The sequence below is a fragment of the Condylura cristata genome, unplaced genomic scaffold (assembly GCF_000260355.1).
Source record: "Condylura cristata isolate star-nosed mole 26May11 unplaced genomic scaffold, ConCri1.0 scaffold00038, whole genome shotgun sequence".
NCBI classification, from domain to species: Eukaryota; Metazoa; Chordata; class Mammalia; order Eulipotyphla; family Talpidae; genus Condylura; species Condylura cristata.
This window is the reverse complement of record NW_004567139.1, coordinates 223835-249309: the sequence shown is the minus strand read 5'-3', so window position 1 is coordinate 249309 and position 25475 is coordinate 223835. Positions and strand designations below refer to the sequence as shown.

At 59.1% G+C, this 25475-nt stretch overlaps 2 protein-coding genes across 2 annotated transcripts in view; one reads left to right on the top strand and one right to left on the bottom strand.

Moving 5' to 3' along the window:
- MARCH10 (membrane-associated ring finger (C3HC4) 10, E3 ubiquitin protein ligase) overlaps positions 1-18201 on the top strand; it is a 69698-nt gene extending 51497 nt beyond the window's left edge. Inside the window, exons 8-11 of the mRNA XM_004693338.2 lie at positions 1069-1178; positions 11082-11195; positions 15197-15239; positions 18140-18201. Of these exons, the coding sequence (XP_004693395.1) occupies positions 1069-1178; positions 11082-11195; positions 15197-15239; positions 18140-18201 (329 nt within the window). The remainder of the gene's footprint in view (positions 1-1068; positions 1179-11081; positions 11196-15196; positions 15240-18139) is intronic.
- Positions 18202-23107: 4906 nt separating this feature from the next.
- The window catches only part of MRC2 (mannose receptor, C type 2), a 22656-nt gene continuing 20288 nt past the window's right edge, over positions 23108-25475 (bottom strand). Inside the window, 3 exon segments of the mRNA XM_012732977.1 lie at positions 23108-24407; positions 24536-24562; positions 25146-25325. Of these exon segments, the coding sequence (XP_012588431.1) occupies positions 24115-24407; positions 24536-24562; positions 25146-25325 (500 nt within the window). The 3' untranslated portion in view covers positions 23108-24114.

Sequence of the window (25475 nt, the reverse complement as noted above, 5' to 3'; positions counted from 1 at the left end):
CTTCAGGGGTGCCTCTCTCTGAATTGAGGTGCCCTATAACACCCTCAGCAGTGTGTTTCACTTGATCCCCACTCTGTTCTGCTCCCCACTCTGTCTCTGGTGAATCCTCTCACCGCCCCTGCATCTCTGGCCTGTACCCAGTTCTGTATGAATAAGTGAATCTTTAAAAAAAAAAAAAAAAACAGTCACCAAAAAGGGCCTCCCTGGTGGCACAGGGGTTAAAGTCTTAGCGCTATCGAGCTATCACCTGTCCTGAGTTCAAGCCCCGGCCAGGAAGGGACCCACATGGTGCAGCAGACCTCTCCTGTCTCTCTGCTGCTCCCTTCAGCAGTGGATCTGCTCCCTTCAGCAGTGCCTGTTCTGCTCCCCACTCTGTCTCTGGTGAATCCTCTCACCCCCTCACACATACCTCTGGCCTACACCTGACTTCTTATATACATCAATGAAATAAAAATCTTCATATAATTAAAAAAAAAAAAAAAAAAAACACCAAACAGCTGCAAAGCAGGTCTCCTAGTGTTGCTTTTCCCAGGAGGGTCTGGGTGCTGGCCCAGGTATGCTGCACAAGGACCCATACCCGGCCGGACCTCTCACCTGCATGGCAGTCAGGGCTGATCTGCAAACCTTAGGCGGAGCCTTCGGCTGTCATCTGGTCTTGACTGAGTCACCTGTGTGAACCTGTGCTAGGTTGGCCAGGAAACAAGCCCAGAGACCGCTCCTGCAAACACCCGCAGGACAGACCCTCGGCCTCCACCTGGCAATTCCCGTTTACCAGCCAGTGTGTTTATACTTAAACAGAAAGTCAGAGCTGAAAGCCACGGGACTTTCACTGATATAAAGCTTGCATAATAATAACCATGATTACAAAGGCAGTTTTTCAGATCTAGATTCAAGGTCACTTGCTACAGAAATGATTGTAGAAATGGCTGACTTTCCAAAGAAGGTCACCGAAGCTCAGAATTTTAACGTACACACGGGCCCTGCAAAATGGCAATACCCAAACACCCCAAGTGTCGGCACAGAAAGGCCGGGAGCCTGGTGACCAAAGAGCACCGTGTCTGATTGCAGGGGCTGACCTGGGAGCCATAAAGACCTGCGAGATGTGCAAGCAAGGCCTGCTGGTGGACCTGGACGACTTCAACGTGACAGAGCTTTACCGGAAGCACCAGCAGTCCCGGGTAAGAGGCCTCACAGCCCCCCACACAGCCCCGCCCACCCCCCCACCCCCAGGGCTGAAGTCAGCGCCAGGTGCCAGGAGGGAAAGGAAGGCAGGAGGGTGTGGGTGGGGACTGGGGCACCCATTTCAGCTCCTTCTCTGAGAACAAGCTGTTTTGAAGTCAGAGCATCACCAGAGGACTGGAGAGGCTGGGTCCCTGGCTGAGACCCCCCTGCCGTGGGGGACTAAAGCAGCAAACTGCAGAAGCCACCAGACACGCAATGACCACCAAGTCCAGCAAGCTCCACACCCTGATTCACTGATGTCGTTCACGTTTGACAGCCACAAGAGAGAGAAATCAGGGTCTTGGCACAAAGGGCCCCCAGTGTGTTTCCCAAACGGTCCCCAAGTAACTCTGGGGGTATATGGAAGTGCTTTGCTCAAGGTGCATAAACCGGTCCGGTGTGCTTCTGACACCCAGTGAACTAACCCTCATGGGCATTGGGTCTGCAGCTCTCGGGAGTAAGGGTGCCGGTCCTGGGGGGAGGGGCGGCGGCTTCTGCCCAGGGTCACGGCACTGCCTGCTTCTCGGGCAAACGGCGGATGTAGAAACACACTGCCCATAGCGATGTGCGGCCACCGAGCAGGAGGTCACCGTCAGGCGAGTTGTGCTTACTTATACACCACATCCAACACGCGGTGTAAAAAGAGGAAAAACACCAGTTTGTGGTCATTTTTATATACCCGAAGGATAACGCCGTGGATATATCGGGTTACATACAACACAGCCTCAAAACTGGTCTCGCCGCTTCCTTTTCTCTCCGTTCCAGGCTACGGGGGTGTCCAGCCACACGCTGGCGCTCGCTGTGCTGGCCGGGCTGGGGCCGACCTAGGGCCGCAGTGGGTTGTGGGCTTTGCACACACAGGGGTCAACAAGTAGTTGCAGAATGAAAATCGCCCAGAGCCACAGATTGACCTCCCTCGGGAAAGAAAAGATGGGGGCCCTCCCGGGAGGTACAACAGGTTAAAACGCAACACTCTGCAGCTCTCTGCAGCCACTGCAGCTCCAAGTTCGATCCCCGGCCAGGGAGCTGACCCACATGGCGCGGCAGACCTCTCCCGACCGGCCAGCTGCTCCCCTCAGCAGTGTGTTTCTTCGATCTGCCTGTTCTGCTCCCCGCTCTGTCTCTGGCGAATCCTCTCACCGCCCCTGCACCTCTGGCCTGTACGCCAGTTCTGTATGCATGGATAAATACATCTTTAAAAAAAGTTAAAAAGAAAATATTTCCTAAAAAAAAGGAAAGATGAGCAGCCGTGTTCTGAAGCAGGAGATGTAAAACAACAGAACCCTTGCGAGCAAGTGCGATGTCCCCTCCCTCGGTGAAGTGGCTTGGGCTTCCGGGTCCTCAGTCCATAGCCTGATTTTTTTATTTATTTATTTTTTTTTTTTCAAAGAGCACAGCTGAGTCCACACGGTGCCTGGCATTCAGGCGATTCTGTAGTTACAGTTTCGGACCCTAAAGCCGCCAGGCGGAGGGACGGGGTCGGGGAGATAAGTCAGGAGATGCCGGGTGCGGACACGCCGCAGGCACGGCGGGGGTGGGCTGCAGGAAGCGCGAGAGACGCCTAGGAGGAAGCGCTCCCTGGGAACCAACTCCACGTGGACTCTGCGGACAGACGGCCGGTCCCAGCCCCAGGGCCTCGCTGCCTGAGAAGCAGAAGCCCTCACTGTCTGGGACGCTGCGGCTGCTGGGCCGCAGCCTGGGAAGGAAGCCGGCCGTCTGCGTGCCGAGGTGGGGTGGTCGCCGCGTGCGGCAGGGCCCCAACCGCCGGCCTCTCTGAGGGGACACCACCGAGGCCACGGCCGGCCCGGGGAGGGGCAGGTCCCCCTGCGCCAGGTTGTCGGCCGGCGTCACAGACCCCGGGGCAGGTGGCTGTCCCAGGAAAGCCCTTCTGGCCTAAGCATTTCATTGTACCGAAGGGTCTACTCAGGAGCAGGGACAGTGCTATGGTCAGCAGGTCCACGGACAGGTCCACGGACAGGTCCACGGACAGGTCCACAAACAGGTCCACAGACAGGACCACAAACAGAGGGCCTCCCCGGGGTGCCGACTCTGCCCAGGTGGGAACGGAGCAACTTTGGAAAGGGCAAGAGCATGATCTGGGCTGGCCTGCACCCCTCCCAGGGCTCTCTGCTCCTGTCTGGGGTCTGTTCTGATGGGGGGCTGCAGACAGGGCCCCAGACTGCCTGGAATCTTGGCCTCCTGGAGCCCCCAACCCCTCCACTCACCAGACCTATTCCCTAGCACAGGGCAGCACCCGGGGTAGGACACCCCCACCCCCCACCCCGCCACGCACGTCCTCTGCTCCCCTCAGAAAGTGAAAATCACTTGGGAGAAGAATTGACCAGACACAACTCTGATTCCAAATGTCCTTTTCCTGAAACTCCACCAAACAGATATTAAAGGAATAATAATAATAATAATAAATGCCTGCACTCCTGGAACCAACGGCAGCTGACTCCAAGCAGCATTTCTGCTTTGACTAAGATGGAAACCTAATCCTAGACCCACCCCCACCGCTGCCAGGGGACCTTGACCTTGGGGACGTGACACAAGCTCTCTGGACCTCAGTTCTCTCACGGGAAGTCAGTGGAAGATCACTTCCACCTGCAGAGCTGGGTGCAGGAAGAGCCCAGAGCCTCACCGACAACAGCGCCTGTGCAGAGCGGGCCCCAGTCAACGAGCGCGCCACGTTCTGGCCACAGAGAAGCCCCGCCACTCACGTCCAGGGGAAGCATCTGCTCCAGGCTACTAGGCCGGAGGACCTCATGCCCAAGCCAAGGCCCCCAGAGGTGGACCCCTATCGTCGGCCTCAGTGTATCCTGCTGGTGATAGAAGAAGCATATGCTAAACAGACCATGAAGTTGACTGTGCCAACCAGGGTCTGGGCGGGAGAGAGGGGGTAGCTCAAGGGCTGAGAGGCAGAGCTGGAGGCAGGGCAAGGGGAGCGCAGCAGAAACCAGCAGGGAGGGGTGGCCAAGCTCCCAGGGCTGAGGCTGCCCAGAGGGGCCGGGAGCGGGGAGGGGCATTCCCTCTACCCGTCGCCTCCTGCCTCTGGCTCCCGCCAGCGCCCTCCACTGGCCAGTCCCAGTGGGGCCACGTTAACGAGTCCACTGAGATCAGCCTCAAGGCCACAGAGCAGCGTGGAAAATGGATCTGGAGGGAGAAATGGAAAATACCCTGCCCCGTAATTACTCTATGTGGAAGCAGAGAGGCGTTTAAATTGGCTTCAGCGAGAACTTGACAGGCCTTTTGCAAATGCCCTTCATTATAATCATGGGTAGAAGCTGGATTGACAGACCCACGCTGGTGGGAAAACCACAGTCCCCAGAAGCCACACTCGGCATTTCTCTGCCGGTGGAAAGCAGCAGAGGGTTCGCGCTGTCCAGCCGCCCTGGCTGTCCCCACAGCCAGTCGTGAATTTAACAATGTCTATTTACTAGCAGCGTTAAGTTAAACTTGAGCCATCAGGGAAGCCTGACTTAGTCAAGTGCAGACACTGTCCCTGGACAGAGACTGAAGAAGCTGCTGTTTGGCACAAACGACACGGAGCATGGAGTATTACAACCTCAGCGCGTCCCCAGGGAGGGCCCTGGCCTGGCCTTGGAGTTGACACGTGCCCATTTCTGGGCTTCCAGGCCCTCCCCTGACTCCCAACTTTGGCTCATCTGGACCTATGACCCAGCCAACTCTCAGAGCTGTACACTCCCTGGCAAGCCGCCCCCGCCTTGAGAGGAGGCGTCTCTGGTGCCAGAAATGGAAAACAGTCAAAGAAAGGGACAAACCCAGGGGCAGCCTAGTCTGGCTCTTCCTTGACCTCCAGTCACTCTCTCCCTCACCTATTTCTCACCTATTTTTCCTCCTTTAATTTTTACTTTGTTCACCTTCAATTATGAAAATCAAACAGAATTAAAATCGACATTGAGTGGTGTGTCTCTTTTTCTTCCTATTAAAAACACCAGAGCCCAACCCCAGAGATTACGAATGATTTAATTGGTCTGGGATGAGACCAGGTATCAATATTTTTTTTTTAAGTGCAGCAGAATGCACACAGGAAGTTAACTTTAGAAACACTTACTGGGTGCCTACACTGCCAGCTGCCCGGAGACCCCAAAAAACAGTCACTGTGGTGTTTGTTGGAGGAGCTAAGTCAGGGTGCGCAGGCTGCTGCTGAAACAGGCACTGAGGGGCTGACCTGCGCTCAGGGCTCTCGGGACCGGAGAAGCCCGCTAAAATGAGGGAGAGCTGGGGGCCTCTATCCATGTGCCCTCGCAACAAAGAAGCAAGATAAGCAGGAGGCAGACATATTTTTTTTTTCCTACTTTGCAGAGGAAGATAACACCCAATTGTTAAGTGAGTCACAAAACCTCAAAGCTAGCAGCTAGACATGAGCCAATCTACTCTGATAAACTCAGACACACAGCTTGCTTCAAGGCAAGAACTACATTCTCCTGGTTTTCGGTAGTTCCTGCTTGATTCAGTACCTGTTTAGTTTAAATAAATTTCTCTAACATTCCTGCAATGCCAGTTTAGTGGTGATGAAATTGTTTAGTTTTTGCTCCTCTGGAGAACTCTTGATTTCCTCTTCAAGAGGACACCCTTGGTGGGTATAGAATTCTCGGTTGCAAGTTTTATTTTCCACTCAGCACTTAGAGGGTGCTGTGCCACTCTCTCCTGGCACGCGAGGTTTCTGTTGAAAAGGCCGCTGGTTGTATCACAGGGTATGTGAGTACTCTTGCTGCTTTTAAGATCCTCTAGATTTAATATCTTCCCGTTAGATCATAATCTGTCTTGATGTGCCTCTTTGGAGCTCTCTGGGCCTCTTGTAGCTGGATATCAGTTTCCTTCCCCAGATTAAGGAATTTGTTGGTGATTATTTCCTCAGATATTTTTTCATAGTCTTTTCTGTCCCTCTCTGCCCTCCTCTCTCTTCCTCTTCCCTTCCTCCCTCCTTCACGTTTTTCTTTTTCTGCTACTCTCCTCCTACAATGTGAATATTACTCCTCTTAGTGTTGTGCCAGAGGTCTGGTAGGGTATCTTTGCTTAAAAAAAATCTTCATGTTGCTTTTTCTAGGTGAGTCCTATTGTCTTCCAACTTAACTGGCTTCTCTGCTTTATCCATCTGCTGTCAGCCCCCGGGCCCCATTGCACTGTTAGTTCTTTACCATAGTCTTCAGTTCTGTGATTTGCATGGATCTTCTTTAAATTTTTTACTCCTCCATTCTTCTCCTAAGATTGGTGAGCATTTTCCCAACCGTTACTTTGAGTTCTTCCTCAGGCAGTTTTTAATGTTTCTCTAGGGTCTTTTTCCAGAGTTTTGTTTTGGAGCATGTTCTTCTGTTGCCCTTTTGCCAGCTTCTCTGTGATTACATCTATTTTTTTTTTAAAGATTTATTTTATTTGTACACACAGAACTGGGGTACAGGCCAGAGGCTCAGGGGCGGTGAGAGGCTTCACCAGAGACAGAGTGGGAGCAGAACAGGCAGATTGAGGAAATACACTGCTGAGGGGAGCAGCAGGCGGGTCAGGAGAGGTCTGCCGCGCCATGTGGTCACCTCCGGGGCAGGCGGGAATCGAACTCATGCAGAAGTGGCTTAAGCTTCTCAGTGCCGTGATTTAACCCGCTGCGCCACCAGCGAGGGCCACATCTATGTTTTTTTTTTTTTTTTTTCCACATCTATGTTTTAAGCAACACTTATATTTGAACACTGTAGGTTTGGCTTTATACAGGTGATATCACATGGAGTCCCGGAGCACCATCTCCCCAAATTAGCCCTTCAAGCTGTGTCCCGTCTGTGGGCTGCTCCTGTCTGCTGTGCCAGTGCAGCACCCTGGGCTGTCAGCCCCCTCAGACAGTAGTGCATTGTTGGGGTTTGGTCTCAGCTCTGGACTCAGTTATTTTTTAGCAGGTGGTTCTGCAGGTCCAGCCTTGGTGTGTGGCTGCCTGAAGTTGCTACCAGGCGTGTATCAGTCTACACTGCCTGACGTGTTGATGTTTGCTGGACAAGTGGCAGTGGGGGGCAGTGTGATGTCAGCAGGGCAACATGTTGGAGGCATGGCTCTTAGTTAGCTCTGTGGGCTGTGGATGGGCCGGGTAGCTGCTGCTGGCGGTGGTCAGTGTCATGAGCACATGGGCACAGTGGCGGGCCCGCTCAGTTACTTCTGATGCATGTTAAATGTGGAACCACTGGAGTCAAGTGTCATGGTTGAATAGACCAAAATAGCATCTATTTTTTTCGTGTCTTTCATCTATGCGTATATTTTCTGAGCACACTGTCTCCCAGGCACTGGGTAGAGGCTAGGGACAAGGAGCAAGCAAAGCAGACCTGGTCCCTGTCAGACACCTGATCTGAATCCTTGCCTCTTTTGGGTGCTTTTGTTCTGTGTATGCCACACTCACTGTATGAGCTCATTTTGCCATAATGCCTTGGGGGAAGAGCAGAACACAGCTTAGCTTCTCCCCTTTCGTAAATGGAATCACTTTCATCACACACAGTGCAAACTCTGCCCAAAGTCATAGTGCTTGATGGCCCAGGCGGCACCCCCTGGGGCCCACACCCACTGCGTGATAGAGATGTGCTTCTGCCATCCTTGCCTGGCACACAGGAGGGTCTCAGCGGGCCTCTGGCTATCGCTGCTCCATAGCACAGCCCTGGCCTCACTCCATCTCAGCCGCGGACAGATGCCCTTGGACACACGCAGTCACCTAATCACCTTCACACCTGGGAGCATCTCCCGAACATACTTGAAAACTTGGTAGAAAGTTCAGCCAAGCTGTCTGATTCTTTGAGTGAATTATATGGAGAATTTCCACCCTCAGCAAAGCTCTTGGCCAAAATGAGTACTAACAAAATGAACTGGGGGGGGGGGTGAGAGTGAGGAGGAGCAGGAGAAAAGAAAGCAGCGACTGGCAGGTGGCTGCCACAGCTCACAACAGGCTCCCTTTTAAGTTACTCCACCCCTCCTCCCCCCACTCCAGACCTGCAGGCAAGGCCGTGGGGTCAGGGGAGGGGTGGGTCAGGGAAAGCAGGAGTCTCCAGCAAGTAACCTTCCCAGCCCATCCCATTTTGCCCTTGTGGGGAGTGGGGAAAGGAACTCTCCCTGCAGACAAGCCCCTCCCACCTGTGGCTTGGCCTATGAGGACGACGGGGAGTCAACAGTGAGCCACCTGCTCTGATTGGTCCCAGGCCCCCTGTGGGCTGTGCAAGCTCATCCCAGCCTGCAAAAGGGAGCCTGACCAGGGAGATTGATGGCGCCATGCAACACGTTCCCTCCCACAGACCAGAGCAGAGACACAATCTGCTGGAAGTGACTTTTCAAATTATCTGCAGAAAACATTAGTGGATATTTTCCCATCTGCCTGCCTCCGGGCCTTATTGAGTCATAAAAAGTAAATGATTTCCCTGAATGCTTTGACAAACCTGATCATTCCAAGCCACTTTCTAGCGGATTGATTTGCCGTTTTGCCGTGGCGTGTGTTTGTGCATAAAGGCTTGCTGATGAGAGACCCGACCACGGGCAGCTCAGCTCCTGCGAAGTGGCCAAGGCCACGGAGAGCCAAGGCTCGTTTTGTGAGCAGCAGCTGGCTGATGGGTCACAGGAGGGCTTCGCTGAGGTGGTGTCGTGGAGACAGACTGAAGGAGGCCTGACTCCGGGAGGGGGTAGGAAGACAGTTAACACAGAAAAAAAAAAAAATAGAGGAAAACAAGCAATTTCCTCTGACTGCCCTAAGCCAAGGTTGGAAAGAACACAGATAAGATGACCAAAGGCTAAAAATAGGAAGCCGACTTGGAGACAATTGACTTTACAGACAAGCTGGCATGGCGGAAGAGGCCTTCACAGTGACCTTGGGGGTGGGCAGCGGCCAGGCTCTGGAGCTGGCCCCGCTTCAGAGGGAGGAGCCCATCGATCCGGCTCAACAAGGGCACCTTTTCGGGCAGCTGTTGTGTCCTGTGCTCTGTGCCAGCTTCCCGAGCCGCCCTCCTTAGATGGGGGTGGGACGCGCCTCTGAAGACCCTCAGGCTGCTGCGGAAGGAAGGGGCATTGGCTGTGTCAAGCCAGCCTGGGCCATCCTGGGGAAGAGTCTGGTCCTGACCTTTCCAGATTGTGAAAAAAGGCCACACCCGCCACTGGGCATTTTATTCCCCTGGGGCTTCCTGAGCACCAGGGCCAACCCAGCCGGAGCCCCTAGAGCAAGGTCTGGCACAGGACGGGCGGGATTAGAGCAGCAGAGAGGGAGGAGTGGTCGCTAACAACGCTAATTTAGTGAAGATGTATAAGGGGACAAAGGGGCTAGTTTTGCAGCAAAGACCCCCAGGCCAGCTGTGGACAGAGGTGCTGTGGGCAGCCAGATGGCTGTGTCCTCCCTGGGCACGTCCAGCTCCAAGCACCCACGAGGAAATGGGAACACAACCCACCCTCCAGTTAAAGGCCAAGTGCAAGGCGCCGCGTACAAAATAAAGATGTGCTTTGGCGTCAGAGAGTAAAGGAAGGAGGCCAGGCAGGGTGTCCGGACACCTGGCAGAAAGGCGACAGAAGGACAATCGGGACAGGCACCGAAGTCAGCCCTGGAGCGGGGAGAACACGTGCAAAGGCCTTGGGGCACCCACTGCCACCCTGACCCCGCCTGGGGACATGCTTTTGGGGGTTAAATGGCAACCGAGCGGCAGGACGGGGGCCTTGGGGAGGACATCAAGCCCCACTGCAAAGGCAGAGTGAGGCCTGGGCCCTTTCTCTGGGCAAACGAGGGAACCAGGAAAAGAACGCAGCCCCAGAGAGCACCCCTAGAGAGCACCCCCACGGCGCCGGTGTTCCAGACCCTCCCACAGCAAGGGCTGCCTTCCGCAGCCACGTCTGTGTTGTGCCTACGACCTGCAGGCTCCGGGGCTCCTTGCAGGCTAGGGCGTGGTGCCCCAAGGGCTCACTTCCGCCCCCACGGTCCCGCCCTCTCACCAGCCCATGCCAGGGCTTTTTTAGATCCCAAACAACACCCTCTTCTGCTCCAGGCTCACCAGCCCAAGGGAACTCTGCTGAGCACACACTCCACTCTGCCCTCTCCCCCTCCCTGCCTGTGCTGCGCGCAGTGCCGCTGTCTGAAAGGCCCACGCCACCTGCCGGAGCCCCCCACGCTGTCACGTGGCCTCCTACTCCCGGCGGACCCAGCTGGTCTCCAGCCCCTGGGGCAGCTCCCCCGGGCCTGGCAGGCCCTGCCATCTCTCTGACATGACATAGTGGGATCCCAACAGGAGCTGCTGAGACTGACTCCTGCTCCCCACAACACCCCAAAAGATTCAGTGCCTACAGCTGCTTAATAAATGTTCGTGGGGGCCCTCCCTGGTGGCGCAGCGGGTTAAAGCACAGCACTGAGAATCAAAAGCCGCTTCCGCATGAGTTCGATTCCCGCCTGCCCCGGAGGTGACCACATGGCGCGGCAGACCTCTCCTGACCCGCCCGCTGCTCCCCTCAGCAGTGTACTTGGTGGATCTGCCTGTTCTGCTCCCCACTCTGTCTCTGGTGAAGCCTCTCACCGCCCCTGAGCCTCTGGCCTGCACCCAGTTCTGTATGCACAAATAAATCAATCTTTAAAATAAATAAATAAATGTTCGTAGTGTGGGACTGGGCATGGAGCTTTCCAGAGCATCGTCCACTGGGGAGCAAAGAGTGCCAGGATGGCTGCCCTGACCCCCAGCTCATCCCCTCCTGCTCTGTGCTCCCCAAGGACAGTCTGGGGACCTTCCAGCCGCCATTTCTCATCTGCTCAGGCCTATCACCCCTCCCACACACACACACACACACACACACACACACAGCTGAGCTCCTGAATAGCTTCCAGAGGTACGTCAAGCTTCCTTTTCCATATTTAGGCACAAAACGAGCTGATGAATTCAGGCTTGTACCTGGTGCTGCTGCTTCACCTCTACGAGCAAAGGTTTGCGGAACTCATGAGACTCAACTACAACCGCCTTGCAAGAGAGAGGGTAAGTCTGACGTTCCCCGCCACGCAGCCACACCCCCCAAGGCTGACCCCCCTCACGCGCTGTGCAACCTGCTGGGTCCTCGCGGTCACTCGGTGGGTAATGGCAGCGTCATCGTTAGGCTGAGATTTAGTGTCTGCTGAGTGTGCGCACCGTGGCCCTTGGCTGAACGTGATAATCACATAGTTGCTCCCGGCAAACAGGAGGAGGAGGAATTAAACAGTCATCAATGGCCGTATAAGCAAGTGAGTCTCCAGAGAGGTCCTCCCTGTCCCCGCGATAGACCTGCAGGAGTGCTGGAGCTGGGGCGCCCCCGCCCAAGCATGCAGGCCCCTCCCCTCAGGGAGAGCCCCCCTTTCAACAGAGCGCTCCTGTGTGATCTGCCTCGGAGCCCGGGGCCACGCCAGCACTGGCGACCCCCCACGCCAAGAGACAGAGGCGCTAGAGATGACCGTGTGTCATGAGAGAGGCGAGGATGCATTTCGCAGGGTGAGCGCTGTGGCCACCCCCAACACGAGAACCGAGGGCTCTCTCGGAGGCCACGTGATGTGAGAGGCGCCGGGGGCGGCATCTGCAGCTGCCGGAGCCTGGTCTTAGCAACAGCCGCCAGGACGTGGGCAGCGGGCAGCGGCAGGCAGCTCTGAAGTGTCCGTGCCCAGCTGGTCATCGTCCGGGCAAAACCCTCAACCCCTAGGCACTTCCCTCTGGTTAAATGCCTCTCTGAGGCCTAGCCAGGGTGGGGGAGCACGCGCCTCACTGGAGGTCATGCCAGGTGCTGGCCTAATTTGAATGTTTTGGGTTCCCATAACACCTTTGGGGTTGAAACTTGACCTCTGCTCACACCAGAGGCGGGGTGACAGTGGACCATCACCCACGATGCCAGGAGCAGCTCGGGGGTTCCTCCCCACCCCCACGTCCCTCCTGACTCTCTCCTATATCAAGTGGACAAGAGGCCAGGCGGTCACTGCCTGGAGGCCATAGCCCAGGGATTCCTGGGGTTCCTTGCCCCAGACCCACAGGACCGGAAGCTGTGTTGATGCGCTTGGGGGTCACATCTGTATTAGAAATGCTGGGTTCGAGTCTGAGTCAGAGAACTCTAGATTTGCCCCTTCTCTTTTCTGACTTAAACTCCCCCCTTAGAGCGGCAGCTCCCCGTTTAGAAGAGCTGGGTCTTGGCCAGCCCATCTCCTCCGGAATCTCACCCTCTCTGTGACCCAGGCCAGTCTTTCCCTCAACTCTTCCGTCGTTTGGACGGTGACATAAATTCCTCGGAGAAATCCATTTCCAAAAGCACAGGAAGCAGGAAATGATCCTTTGTTAACATTTCTGCAACCTCGTTTTCATGATCCCACATCTTCCTAATGAATGTTCTTACTGCACGCTGAGCTCCCGGGCAGCGGGGGGAGACACGGGTGGCAGACGGCCACGCGGCCGCAGGGTGGCGCCGTGGCAGGGCTGCGAGGCCCACGAGAGACGGCGCACCGCCAGCTCCCGAGGGCCCCCGCCCAGCGCCCCAGGGAGCCTCCTGGTGAAAATGTCCCGGGGAAGGAGCACGTCACCCCCAGGATGGCCGAGGTGCACGCTGCCGTCACCGCGGGCCCACACGGCACGTGAGCGGCCAGGAAGCGGATCTCAACCACTGAACCCACAGGAGAAGCCGAGATGTCACCAGCAAGGGGAACACAAGTGGGAAAACACGTGGCTTTTGTCAGATTCCCGCTCTTCCAGATTTTCTCATGGAAAATACTCCGGATCTGAGGGCCACGTCGAACCAAAAAGAGGTGCACTGGGAAGGAACCCCAGCCCCTCTCCTGCTGCTGCCCGCTCCGGGCTTCTCGGCCTTCAAGACACCGAGTGATGGGTGACGCCATCTCCGTGCACCACGCAGTGCCGAGGACCTCAAGGGTGTGCCTGCCACACTCGACACCACGACGTCGCTCTGGTGGAGGTCAACGCCCCGCTGGGAGACAAGACTCACGTACTTATAAAACCAGGAAAAGAATTGGGAAGTCGCACCAGGTCAAGAGGGCCCCGCCGGACCCCTGAGTTCCCAGAGGCTGTGAAACTGGCAACGTGAGGTCTGCCCAGGGTGCGGCTTCCTGGTGCCTGTGAACCCACAAGCAGGCTGTCCCCGAGGGCCAAGGGACGCCTCTACACCCCTGCCTCCCCGAGGCCTTCGCCTGACCACTGCCACTGCCCCGGGCTCTGTGGCGCCCACAGCATCCAGGGTTTAGCCCAAGTTGGGCACAAGAGTGCCAAGCAAGGACATGGTCTGGAGGGGTGGGTATTGGCCACCTGGGCGTGGAGCTTTATCTCCTGTGTCCCACGGGCCCAGGAGATGCCTGGCACACGCCCATGCTCAGTAACTTGTGATGCTCAAACAATGAACTCGTGGCCCAGAACGTGCTGCGTGTAGGAGCCAGGCCCGCGTTGTGTTCTGGGAAGTGATAGGACGCATGACCATGGGAGAAAGTATGCTAGCAAAGGGCCATCCCCACATCCAAGGCATGTTGATTTGGTCAGACCTCCTGCGTGCCCACTGTGTGCCAGGTTCTCAAAAACATTCTAGAAGCCAAGACAAGTAAGACACCCCTTGCCTGCACGGGACTTGGAGTCAAGAGACTCGAGAGGTAGGCGGGAGTATTCAAAGATGTCGTGTCCAGAGACGGCGCGGAGGTGGAGGAATCGAGGAGTTACACGGTGATGGCAGACTCCACGCTCACCCCCTCGGCCCCCTGCGGAACGCGCGCCAGGCCGCACCTTCAGGCCTCGCCTTTTAATTGGGTTAGCCTGGACTCTGCCATCAGCCTCCACACGGAGGCAGAGCTGTTTCCACTGTCAGTGCCACCAGCCGGCCAGCTCAGGAGGTGACCCAAGCCATGTCTTAGTTCAGCAGAAGGACAAGAATAGGTGGGCGGGGCCGGGCATTCTCCACCCCTGGAGGCACAAAGGCTCAGAGACGGGATGTGAACCCCGGTTTGGCACACTCGGGGAGTGGCGTGTGGCTGGGGCTGGCCGAAGCTGCCTGGAGGTGTAGGCAGGGAGCGAAGGGCTGTGTGCTGGGTTTGTACCCAGGGCGGCAGAGCAGGAGTCTGCAATTCTGAGCGGCCCCGCAGAGAGGGCCAGGAAGGGAGAAGCCAGTGGGGTCTCCCCACCCTTGGGCCTGAGGCTCCGGGCAGAGAGGCCTTCGCAACTCTTCACCTCCGTGAACACCTTCACCTGCAGGAATCCAGGGGAAGGGAGGGCAGGCGCTGCTGGCCTGGGAGCAGCAGCAGCCACTGACCCTTCGCTGTGAGGCCGATGGGCCTCCCTCTCCCCTCGTGCTCCCCAGGCAAGGGAAGGGACCCAGAGGCCAAGCCTGCCTCCGCACTGGCCAGGCAGCTGCCCCAGTAACAGTGTCCAGCACCCCTGCTTTTGTCCCCAGCCGGTCACAAAGGCCTTCTTCTCCGGGGAAGAACGCCAGCCCTCTGCACCGGAGCCCACATCTCCGCAGCCTGGCACGATGGGCTCCCGTGGAGAACACAGTGTTTCTTTTTGTGGCATAAAAATGCCATAAAGTCAGAACAAAGAGGGATCCAGAGCCTTGATGGGCCTGCTGCTTCCTGCCAGGCAGAGAATACAACCGATTGTTTAAAAGCCAGTGGCGAGGCAAGTGGCCAATTAACACCGCCTTTACCCGGCAGCCCGTGGCTGAGCCTGGGATGGTCAGACCCGGCTCTGCTATTCAGATCAATGGCTGAAAGGAAGCAAGTCTGGTCACGCTGGAGTCCGCACTGGCCAAGGTGACCCAGGTGAAGGCCGCCCGGCTTTGGGGCCAGGCTGAGGCCGGCAGGTGCCAAAGGTAACGCTGCCTGGCACCGGGTACCTCCCGCCTCCGCCCAGCTTTCCTGCCCCTTTAAGGCGAAATAAGGGATTCCTAGAACACTCCTCTGACTAGGGAATCGTACATGTATTCACAGTTGCTTTGGAAAACAATTCACTTTTCATTGTCTTCTTTCTCATAGTTGTCAAGAAATTACCCACAACCCAGACCGGAAGAAAATGAAAGTAGGTTTGGGGCTCAGTCCTGCATGCAGGGCGTCTGCTCCTTTTCACTCTGTCTCTGCTCTCACCCTACTGCTGTGAAAGGAAGGAACGGCCACCACCCAGGGCCACCACCCAGGGCCACTGCCCGGGCAGCACAGCCCCACAAAGCCTGGGAACCCTCTGGGCAGCGCTCAGGAAGGCGCTGGGCCAGCTGGAGGCCGGGCAGATAAGGCTTCTAATGCATCCTGAAGCAAGGAAAAGGGCCAGCCCGAGAGGAGGCCAAGCAGAGGGGCCTGGAGCGGGATGGCCCACCGCAAGGCTTTTTCCTTTCCCTTTCCTGGGGTCCTCCTGCAACCAGGAAAGGGGGGCGGGGGCTCTTAGGGTTTCTCCTAAGGCCTGGAAGGGGGCTGTTTAGCCATTACCCAAAGGAACCATATCCACAGGATAGTGGCGCTCCAGACCCTCCCACCATCCCCCTAATCAAGCGGGTCGGCTGGGTTCAGACATTCAACAGGAAAACGGGCTGCTGAGCATAGGTCCCTCAAAGGTCGCAGGGCAGCGTCCATTATCCCATGGACACCCCAACTGCCGGGATGTGCTTAACCGATGCCGGAGGACCAGCCTGGCCTGGCTAGGCTTCTCCCACTGCGGGGTGACAATTCCGGCCGTGGAGGGCTTGCGGGGTGGAAGTGGGGTTTGGTGTCTCCCAAAAAGGTTTAGAACGGTGATTCGCAAAGGGCTTTACTGAGGGCATCACCTGGGGAACTTGCGGAAAACAGATCCTTGGCTCCTCCCAGAGTCCAATTCCGGGGATGGGGCGGGCCCGGATGACCCCAACGCAGCTGTCCCAGAGATGCCTTAGGGCCCCCCAACACATAGGCCTAGAGAGGCTGAACCAGCCCAGATCTCCACAGGGTGGGGCCCAGATTCCTGCACTAGCGCCCGATTTATTATTCCGGGCACACAGGCCCACCGCTGACCAAGCGCAGAGCCGCAGGAGGGCGCTTCCCGGGGTCCGCAGCCGGCCCCAGGGCCGTTTCCACGGGAGAACTGGCTGCCCCCCACCCCCACCCGAGCTAGTTACTGACCGCGATGCCCCGACCGCGAGGGCCCAGCGCCCCCTCGTGCCTCGCCAGGCCCGGGGCCCCCAGAGCGGAGGGCAGGGGCGCCTCGCTGGTCCTAATCTGGGCCTCGGGCAAGAGCCGTGCCCGGAGGGGGTGCGACAGTGGGGCCCTTAGGGCGCGCTGGGAAGGACCCGGCGGCCTGAGGGTCCCGCGCCGCCCCCACCGGCTGCACCCCTCTTAGCCCCCAGCCCGGGGACGCCCGCAGTTCTTCCCGGTCGGGGACCTGCGCGGCGGGCGCGCCTTGGTGTGTTCGGCTGGCCAGGGGCGACCCCTAGTGGCCGCCGCGGGCGCTGCCGCCCTGCTGCCCCTGACAGTGGGGAGCCTCCCCCCAGGCCCTGGGCGGGAGAAGAGCATCCTTGGGGTGGGCTGAAAAAGGAATCTCCCGAGGGGCCCCTCCCTGCGCGCGCCCTGAGCCTGCTGCTGCTGACCGAGCTCCAAGCTGCCAAGGGGAGCAGCCACTTCTCCCCTGGAAACAGGTGTGATTCGGCCGTCCTTGCCTCCAGCCTGCACACTGCCCCAGACGCTGGCTGGCGGCCCTGCACAGGGAGCGTCCTGGCAGCTGGTCAGAAGCAGCCTTTGCCGCTTCCTGCCAGCGCCACCAGCTAGACAAGAGCCAGGATAGCAGACATGCCTGGCGCCCTCCCTGGGGCCACACACTCTTCTCTGGTCCTCGGCAGCCTGGCATGACTCACCTGTTTGGCAACCGTGGCTAAGATGGGTTGCCAGAGCCAAGTCACAGCTGTGACCTGCCACCCTCGTTCATTTCAGGTGAACAGGGAGGGGGGAAAGGGCAAAGCACAAGGGCACACGGGTGGCCCAAGAGATGCCAGCCTCTTTGTGACTCCGCGGCTCCCTTGCCAACCCACTCACTGGGCACCCCTCCCTGGCACCTGGGAACAGGGCCATGGCACCAAAGTAAGGGCTACTGGGAGAGTCCCTAGGTGTATGCGCCCAGGTGTGACAACCTGTCACTCGGCTGTGACCCAGCCCCCCCCCACATCTGCAATCCAGTTGGCACAAATGACTTGTCAGCAAAGCCAGGCCCAAGACCAGGGAAAGGAACAATGCCACCCGCAGACGTCAGTGTGAGTTGGGCAGGCATGGCAGGCCAGGGGCCGTTGGGCAGAGCAGAACACCCCCACCCCCCAAACATGCACAGATGCACACGTCAGGGCAGCTTGCTTTGGGGAAAGAACAGGGTGGAGGAGGCGGAAACGAGGAGGGCCCAGGACGGATGGGGCGCATCGCTGGCTCCTGCTCCCGGCCCTTCTTCAAAGTCAGAACCAGTTCCAAATAGGGGGTACCTGTCAAGCCAATGGGAAGGAACACACGAGCACAGGGGTCCCGAGAACAGAGTACACCCCACGCTGCCTCCTCCGCTAGGCCCCACTGGCCCCCTCTCTGTCCTTCCATCACAAGGTGCTCTGCCTTTAGCTACCGATGGCCGAAAGGCTTCTGGGGGAACTGGGTTAATTCCCTTCCCTGCTGCCAGGTTAACGCAGTGGGGGGGTCACGTGGGGCGAGCAAAATCTCCCACAGCCATTCAGCCTGCACATATCTGTGGACCAGGCCACGCGGGGTGTGGAGGAGGCCGAGAGGCTTTTGCTGAGGGACTTACAGGCAGCCCCATGGTCGGCTGCAGGCCCAGTGTGGCCAGCTGGGGACTCCCCGGGGCTGTCCGATCCCCACACTGTTCCCGATGGGGAGGGAGCCGGCGGCTGCCCCTGGCAGGAAGGGCCATCCCCGCAGGACAATCTGCCTGCTCTGGGCCCAGCCTGAGGTCTCCTTGCTTTCCAGATTCCGAGTTGGGAGATGAAAATGGAAGCCGAACTGATCAAAGCAACAGCCGGGTCGTCTAGCGAGGGACTTGGCCGTGCTGCTTGGCCACGACCTCCCCCTTCTGTCACCTCCTCCGCCCCCAGCGCCTCTTCCTGTCCCCCTTTACTGAAACTGAAACCAGTGTGTTCACAGCTACCTGTCACCGTGTGCTGCTCTCTTCTTGGGTCTGTCTCGAGCCTCGACAGACAACAACAGAGACCAGCCCAGTCCCGGGCAGCACAGGCCACACAGCCTGGCTTGCCAAGCCCTGGCCCCCCACACCCAGGCTGCCTGGCTGCCGCCCCTCAAGCCAGAAGCCCGAGGGGCCCCAGCGGCCAGCGGAGGGTGCCTGTCCGGCCTCACTCCACCCCAGGGCAATCAGCCGCCTGCTCAGTAAACTGACTTATTCACCAGCTTCGTCTCGTGGTTATTTCAACCTCCTTGGACAAAGACTCGGACTCCAAACCCGGTAGCCTGGGAAGGGCAGCTCACAGCCCCCCAAATCCGCTTCTCCTCGCTCCCCCCGCCCCATCACCACCATGAGGGATGGGACATCCTAAAGACCCACAGGCCGGGACAGGCCGGCAGCCTGCCACCCCGGTAAGGCCCCACTAGGGCCGGGCTGGGGTGTGGACTTACAGCCCCTCCTAATTACATCTTAAGGCCCAAAGGACGGGTCAAGACTTAGGGGTGAAAGAAAAGGTCAGAGAAGGTTAATGAGGAAAGAAAGCTGTGAGAGACAGACGGACGGACGGACGCAGGTCAAAATACAAAGGGGATGAACTCCACACGCATAAAAACATCACGCGGAGATCAAGAAGAGACATTCAGGCTGAGAATAGCTGCACGATGGAAACAAAAGCCCTAAAGCCTCAAGTTCTGCCCCGCCCAAAGGAGGCCCCAAACTCTAATCAACCTGTTTTTTCACATGTTTAAAGTTGACAGTAGATAACATGAGCCAATACTGAGGAAGGTCTAAGCAGGAACAAAGCAGATTTTAAAAATTCAAGTTATCCCAGAGCACAAGATGGAATCTGAGGTGGCGTGACCACAACCTGGGTGGGATCCCCCGAAGATGTGGCATGTTGGGGGCGGCTGCCCCACTCCCGCCACAGGTTTGTGGAAAGGAATTCAAAGATCTGCTCCCCCACCCAGCGGGCTCCCCCCGAAGCCCGCAGGGGCCGCCCATCACCCACACCTCATTCAACATGGCGACAGCCTGGGGGCATGGGGGCTGCTCAGGCCTGGCACCAGAGGACCAGGTGAGACCGACCAAGACAGAGCCGAGAAGGGCACCTGCCCCGCTAACTGGGCTCACGGTGCCAGAGTCCGTCAGAGGCGGAGCCACGGCTTTCTGAGCTCTCGGGCAGTGGCATCGAGGCCCCCGTCATCAGCACCAACACCATGCCAGGGGCGATGCAGGTCAAGGCACTGGCCCACCATCCCAGGCAGATGTAGACAGAAGAAGTCAAATCGAGGCCTCACGACCTAAAGGTGCCACCTTCTGCCCTGCCTATGAGCTGGCACTAGTGATGGTGATTTTGCACCCACCCTACCACGCACAAAGAAGCCCAGGAGGCTATTAGCCACCTACCTCCTTCCTGGCTACAAAGGAAGGGCCGGTGTTCGGTTTCCCAGAGAGACAGAATCAACACGATACTTACGGTGAGAGCTCGTGGACACAGAGAAGCCCCATAACCTGCCCGCTGCTAGCTGGGGACCCGGGAAAGCTGAGAACATAAGCACTGATGTTCAAGGGCCGGGGAAGGTGACGCCCCAGCTCCAGCGGAGAGCACACTGGTCCTTCCTCCTCTATTTCCTCAGGTCCTCAAGGTCAGGGAACACCGGCCCACATGTGGCAGGGAATATTCTTACCTCATTCTACCAATTCAAGGTGAACCTCTTCTCACACACACCCAGAAATAATGTTTCACCAGCGACCAAGACACCCCTTAGCCCGGTCAGGTTAACGCATCGATTGAACCACCACAAAGCCTGCAACCTCGGGATGTGAGTGACACCCGAGTTTACAGGGATAAGCTTCCACCTCAGGAGAGACAAACATCCTGCACCAGCTCGGAAACCGGGTCGAGGTGATCACAGGGCTGCACAGGTGCAGAAAAGGCGGAGGGTGGGGGGGTGGGCAGGAGGAGAAGAGGGCCTTGCAGGATGGGGAGCCTGGGCAGGCGAGGTGAAGGGAGGGGCCAGCACAGGTGAAGGGCGGGGGCACTGGCTAGAATGGGGTCACTGCACGGGAGCAGTGGGCAAGTCAAGGGGGAACCCCACACACAGGGGGCCCCTCCCACTCTGCCCTGTGCCTGCCCCCAGGGTGGCTGCCTGCCCAGCGTGTCTCTGCCTGAGAGCTGAAACTTCCAGGGGGGCGTTCTGACTCCAGGGGAGGGAGCCTCCCCCTGGACGGCTGAGGGCCCAGCCCCCACCAGGGGGCAGATCAGGCCAGACCTGAAGTCCATCTCCTGGCGGCCCCCTCCTCCTCCATCCCCTTTCCCCTCCCTCCCTCTTCCAGCCTTCCTCTCTTGGGGCCCTCCCTCAAGAGGTGATTCCTCACCTCCACCCTGCTGCAGTCAGCAAACCCTGGGGCTTGAGAGCTGGCAGGGCCTCAGCGGCTCCGTTCCCAGACAGCCATGTGGTGTGGCTGGCCAGCTCCTCACCCCGCCGCCCCACGGCACTGACCATCGGGCCAGACGGGCTGGGCCAGGACTCTTGGGAGGAGGCCATTTCTGGCTTGCCTGACAGAGAGATTACTGAAAAGGCTTGGCAAGGTTCTCTGGAAAGCAGCTCCATCCCCTGCCGTTCATTCCTGCACTCAGTGAGGTGTCACCGTCCAGGGGCTGGCCAGACTGACCACTTGGCCAGGGCCCTTGGCCCAGGCTCACAGGATGAGTGTCGGGGCACCCCAGCTGGCAAGGAGAACACAGAGAGGCGCTTAAGTTTGCTGCATTAAATAGGAGGGAGGGAAGGAGGAAGGAGGCTAGGCCGTCTTTCCTAGCACTGCCACAGGCCACAGGTAGTGGCCACAGGCCACAGGCCTCAGCCCAGAGACTTCCTCCTGACCCAAGGAGAGCTACCCAAGAACCCCTAACCCTCCTCCAGGCCCAAGGATCGGTTTTTAAAATGATCTAGGGAGGTCCCAGGTGCCTCTGAGATGTTGGAAATGTGGGGTTCAGGGCTCTGGTGAGGCCCCAGCTCCCCAAGGAAAGAAGCTAGGACACTGCTGGCGTGACCTAAACCTCTGGACACTCATCACTCACCGCCCCCAGGCAGCGCTGGGCATTTGGGTCCGCGAGTCCTCCCCCGGCCTCCTCCCCACCCCCGCGTGAGTTTGTGACCCTGCCTCCAACCCTCAGCTTTTCTTCTGTCCAGGGCAAGGGGCAGACTGGGCTTCCCAGGGGCCTGGGCCCAAATGGCTCCCTACAGTCCGGTCCAGAGCCGTGGCCAAAGGCCCAACAAGGGAGCTGTCGCCGGCCTGGAAAGGGGGTTAGTTCAGGGTGAAGTGGATGAGGGAGCCACGGGTCAGCCGCTGAGGCTGGGCTGGAGAGCTGGGCAAGCTGGAGGAGCCTGGGCTGCGCTGGGCCAAGCAACGCCCTCACCTGGCGGCTCCACAGCATTCACCCTGCAGGCCGGTGGGGGCCGGTGGTCAGTTGGCCTCGACCTTTGGTGCTGGCCCTGCCCCCTTCCTCTCCCGCAGCACGCGCCGGGCCCAGCAGGTACCTCTGCCCTCAGAGTGTCCGAGGGTGCGGGCCTCTCACAAGGCCGCTGGGCAAACTAACAAAAGTGTTACCTGAGGCGACAGGGGCAGGGTGAGGGAGGCTTCTCAGGGGCCTCTACAGTGGCCGGGCTTTGGGCCACGCGATGGTTTTACCTGTCCAGGAAAGTAGAAACTTGTTTTAAAAATCACAAGCAAAGCAAACCAGCCGCAGGACCCGACCACGGCTGCGTCCCCACCCAAGCCGCAGGCCTGAAGGGACGTTAGCCCTTCCTGACTCCCCAGCACACCCAAGCCAGCAGCTCACCCCGCCGCTGCCTTCAGGGCCTCGGGCGGCCCCTCCCTGGCATGGCCGCTCCGCCGACCCCTTCCTCCGGCTCCAAGCGGACAGGAGGGCCCTCTGGGCACCAGGCACCCCACATCAGGCCAGCACAGCCCTGGGCCTCACAGCCCCCCTCACGGCCTGCATATCTGTCTCCCTGGCTCCCTCACCCCCTTCATGCTCCAGCCTCACCCAGTCTGGTGAGACCCCCCACCACCACCCAACGACACACCTTCCCTCGGCCGTCTCAGACCTCCGCACAGCACCCGAGGCTGCCTGGCAGCTGTGCGCCTTTGTGGACAGGGCCTTCTTTGGGCCTGTTTCAGCTCAAATATCCTGACAAGGAGCAGGTAAAGGCCGGCAGGTCCCAGGGATGCTGCAACCAAGCCACGCCCCACGCGGCAAGGTTACGGAATCCAAGTGGACAAGCGCTTTCTCCAGCACAGAGGCCAGGGCAGCTGCCCAGGAAGACAGCGATGGGCCGGCTGGGAGCTTCACCCACCTGGGAGCCACAGCCCAGAAAGAACAGAACAGCTGGCGTTTGTGGGGTGGCATTTGTGGGGTACTTACCGCAGGAGCTCCCAAGCCCCTGCTAACTACCCCACACAGGTGAATCTACTCAGTTATCCCCCCACCCCCACCCCCGCAGCCTCGGGCTGGGTCCTGGTCTCCCGCTGACTCATGGTTAAAGGCAAGCCCAGCTGGCCTGCTCAGGCTGGGGGGCTGAGCTCCCACGAAGACAAAGAAAAGGGGAGGGTCCCCAAGGTCCGCCTGGGGCCAGAGACAGAGGAGAAGGGGTGCATGCCCCAGAAATGACACGCTCGCCCCAGAAATGACACGCTCACCTTTGCAGCAATACAGGGAGCAAGGAATTCAAGCCTCTTCTCTCTCAAGCCTCTTAAAGTTGTTTTATTTGTTTGCTTTTCTTTTTTGCTTTTTTCAACAATAATGGCACATTTTAAAAAATCGAGAACTACAAAAAAGGACCACGTCTTTGAGTCTGTGTTCACTTTGTCCCACGCAGCGGGGCCAGGACTGGCTGGACCCCCCTCGGGGCTGGGGTGCTGGCATCTTGCAAAGGCCCTGGTCAGCTCCCCAGCACAGTCCCACGCCAGGGCTGCCTGCTGCGCCCCAGGGCCCCACTAGAGGGCGGGACCCGAGTTCCCGCTTCTTTGAGGCCCCCAGGACCCGGCAAACCCTGCCTCTCTCTGAACCAGAGGGAGGAGCTGGAAACTTCAGGGAACTTATTTCGGCCCCCACAGGGGACTCTTTAAGGACAAGGTCCTCCCCCTACCGGCAGGAGATGACACCCCAGCCCAACCTGGTCATCCCCAGGAGGCTGGGGTGTCTCTCCCCAGTCCTGTCCCCAGCTCAGCTGACACCACCGGGTGTCCCGGTTCTCAGGCTCATCTGCCGTGACCTCCCCATACCCACCCCGTAGGCACGGCACGGGGGTGATAGGTGCTTGACCCTCAGTTGACCCCCACCGGGAGAAAGAAGGCTCCCCAGACCCCAGGGCCCTGGCTGGAAGGTCTGGGGAAAGGGGTTGGGGGAAGGGGTGGGAGACAGGGAGCTGGGGGGGGCCAGGTGGGGAGGAGAGAAGCCAGGCTGAGGGCCAGCGGAGGCCCTCAGGCACTGCAGTGAGAAGGGGTCCTGGGGCCGGGGCAGCAGCCTGGGCAGCGGGTTCTGGGGAGGACAAGGGAGAAAGCCGCTCCTGTCCTGCCTCTGGTGACCATGGAGGCACAGCCCAGGTGACAACACCTGAGGCTCCCCAGATGGGAAACTCCACTCAGCCAGGTCTCAGCTCAGCCCTCACGGCAAGGCGGGACCCAGCCGCTCAGGGCCTGCTTGGGCCCAGTGCCCAGCAGCGGTCCCCAGGGCCCCTCCACAGGCCAGGGAGCCTGGTAGCTAGCAGGGGTGGCTGACCAGGGCCCCGCCTCCCCAGCTGCTCGCCCCCGCCCTGCCCACGGCTTGGCTCTACTCCTGCTGCTCATTCATCTCCATGTCGGACACCAGGATGTTCTTCTCCGTGGCCTCGCCGGGGCCGGCGGAGCTGCGGCTGTAGCGGGCACCCTCGAAGGCCCCACGCTCCGCGCTCTGTCGCCGCCGGTAGAGGATCAGCGCAGCGGTCAGCAGGGCCAAGAGCAGCAGCACGGCCATCAGCACCACCACCAGGGCCGCCGGGTTCTCGGGGAGCGCGGCTGCGGCAGGACGGACAGACACCCGTGGAGAAGCCGCCCGCCCGCCCGCCCGCTCGCGCCCCGTGGTGGAGGGGTTGGGGGGGTGGGGCCGGGAGGAGCGGGGCCGCCCCGTCCTGCCTTCCACTCACATGATGGGGAGTAGCTGCTCTCCGTAGCTGTGGAGAAGAGGGAGCCGGGTTAATAGCACGGCGGTCGTTACAGAAGTAGCGAGCGGAGGACACAGGGCACTTCCCGCCCTCCACCTTCTCCGCGCGGCTGGGGGGCTGGGGGCGCTGGGGGGGCTGTTATCGTGCCCATTTTACGTATGAAGAAACGGAGGAGGCCGCGGCGCGAGGAACGTGCCACAGTCACAGGGCTGTCGGTGGTGTGGCCGGGCAGAGACCCCTGCCCTTAGCCACGACGAAAGGACAGGGGCTGGCCACTTGGCGAGTCTGTCCCATCAGACATTTCTCCCGGGAGGGGCCCGGCCTGTCAACCCCTGCGCCCCGTGTACTGCGTGGCCTGCAGAACGAGAGCCAGTCGCTTGGGGGGCAGAGGTGTGCGGGCTGCTGCTGGCGCCCCGCTAACCCGCGAGCTGAGGGGGGCAGTGCCAGCAGTGTGGCCCGGCGCGTGGGTGCAGCGGCCTCTCCGCAGGCGCACAGGGAAGGGCTGACTTTGACAGCGGGGTCACGTCTCCCCCGTTCCGACTCTAACTGTGAAGACTCGCCCACTGCCCCCTGGTCAGGGCTGGGTGCGCACCTCGAGGGAGCTTGCAGACCACGCCCATGGTGACGTTGGTGCAGGCCCCGGGGCGCCACAGCCCGCTGCTGCTCTGGATCCAGTAGCAGCTGTTGTGGCTCAGCATGCTGGGGCCCAGGCCCGGGGGCCCCCAGTTGGAGTAGTTCACCACCGTGTTGTCCTGCCAGACCAGGGTGCCTCCTAGGGGAAAGACGGCACTGAGGGAGCCCAGGAGGGGAGAGCAGGGGTGCGGGGGGAAGGGGGCAGGTCCCTCCTAGAAGCTGCTCCCCCCTCCCACAAGTCCTCGCCCCAGCCACACCCTGCAGCCTGTGGCCTGACTCTCCCCCAGCC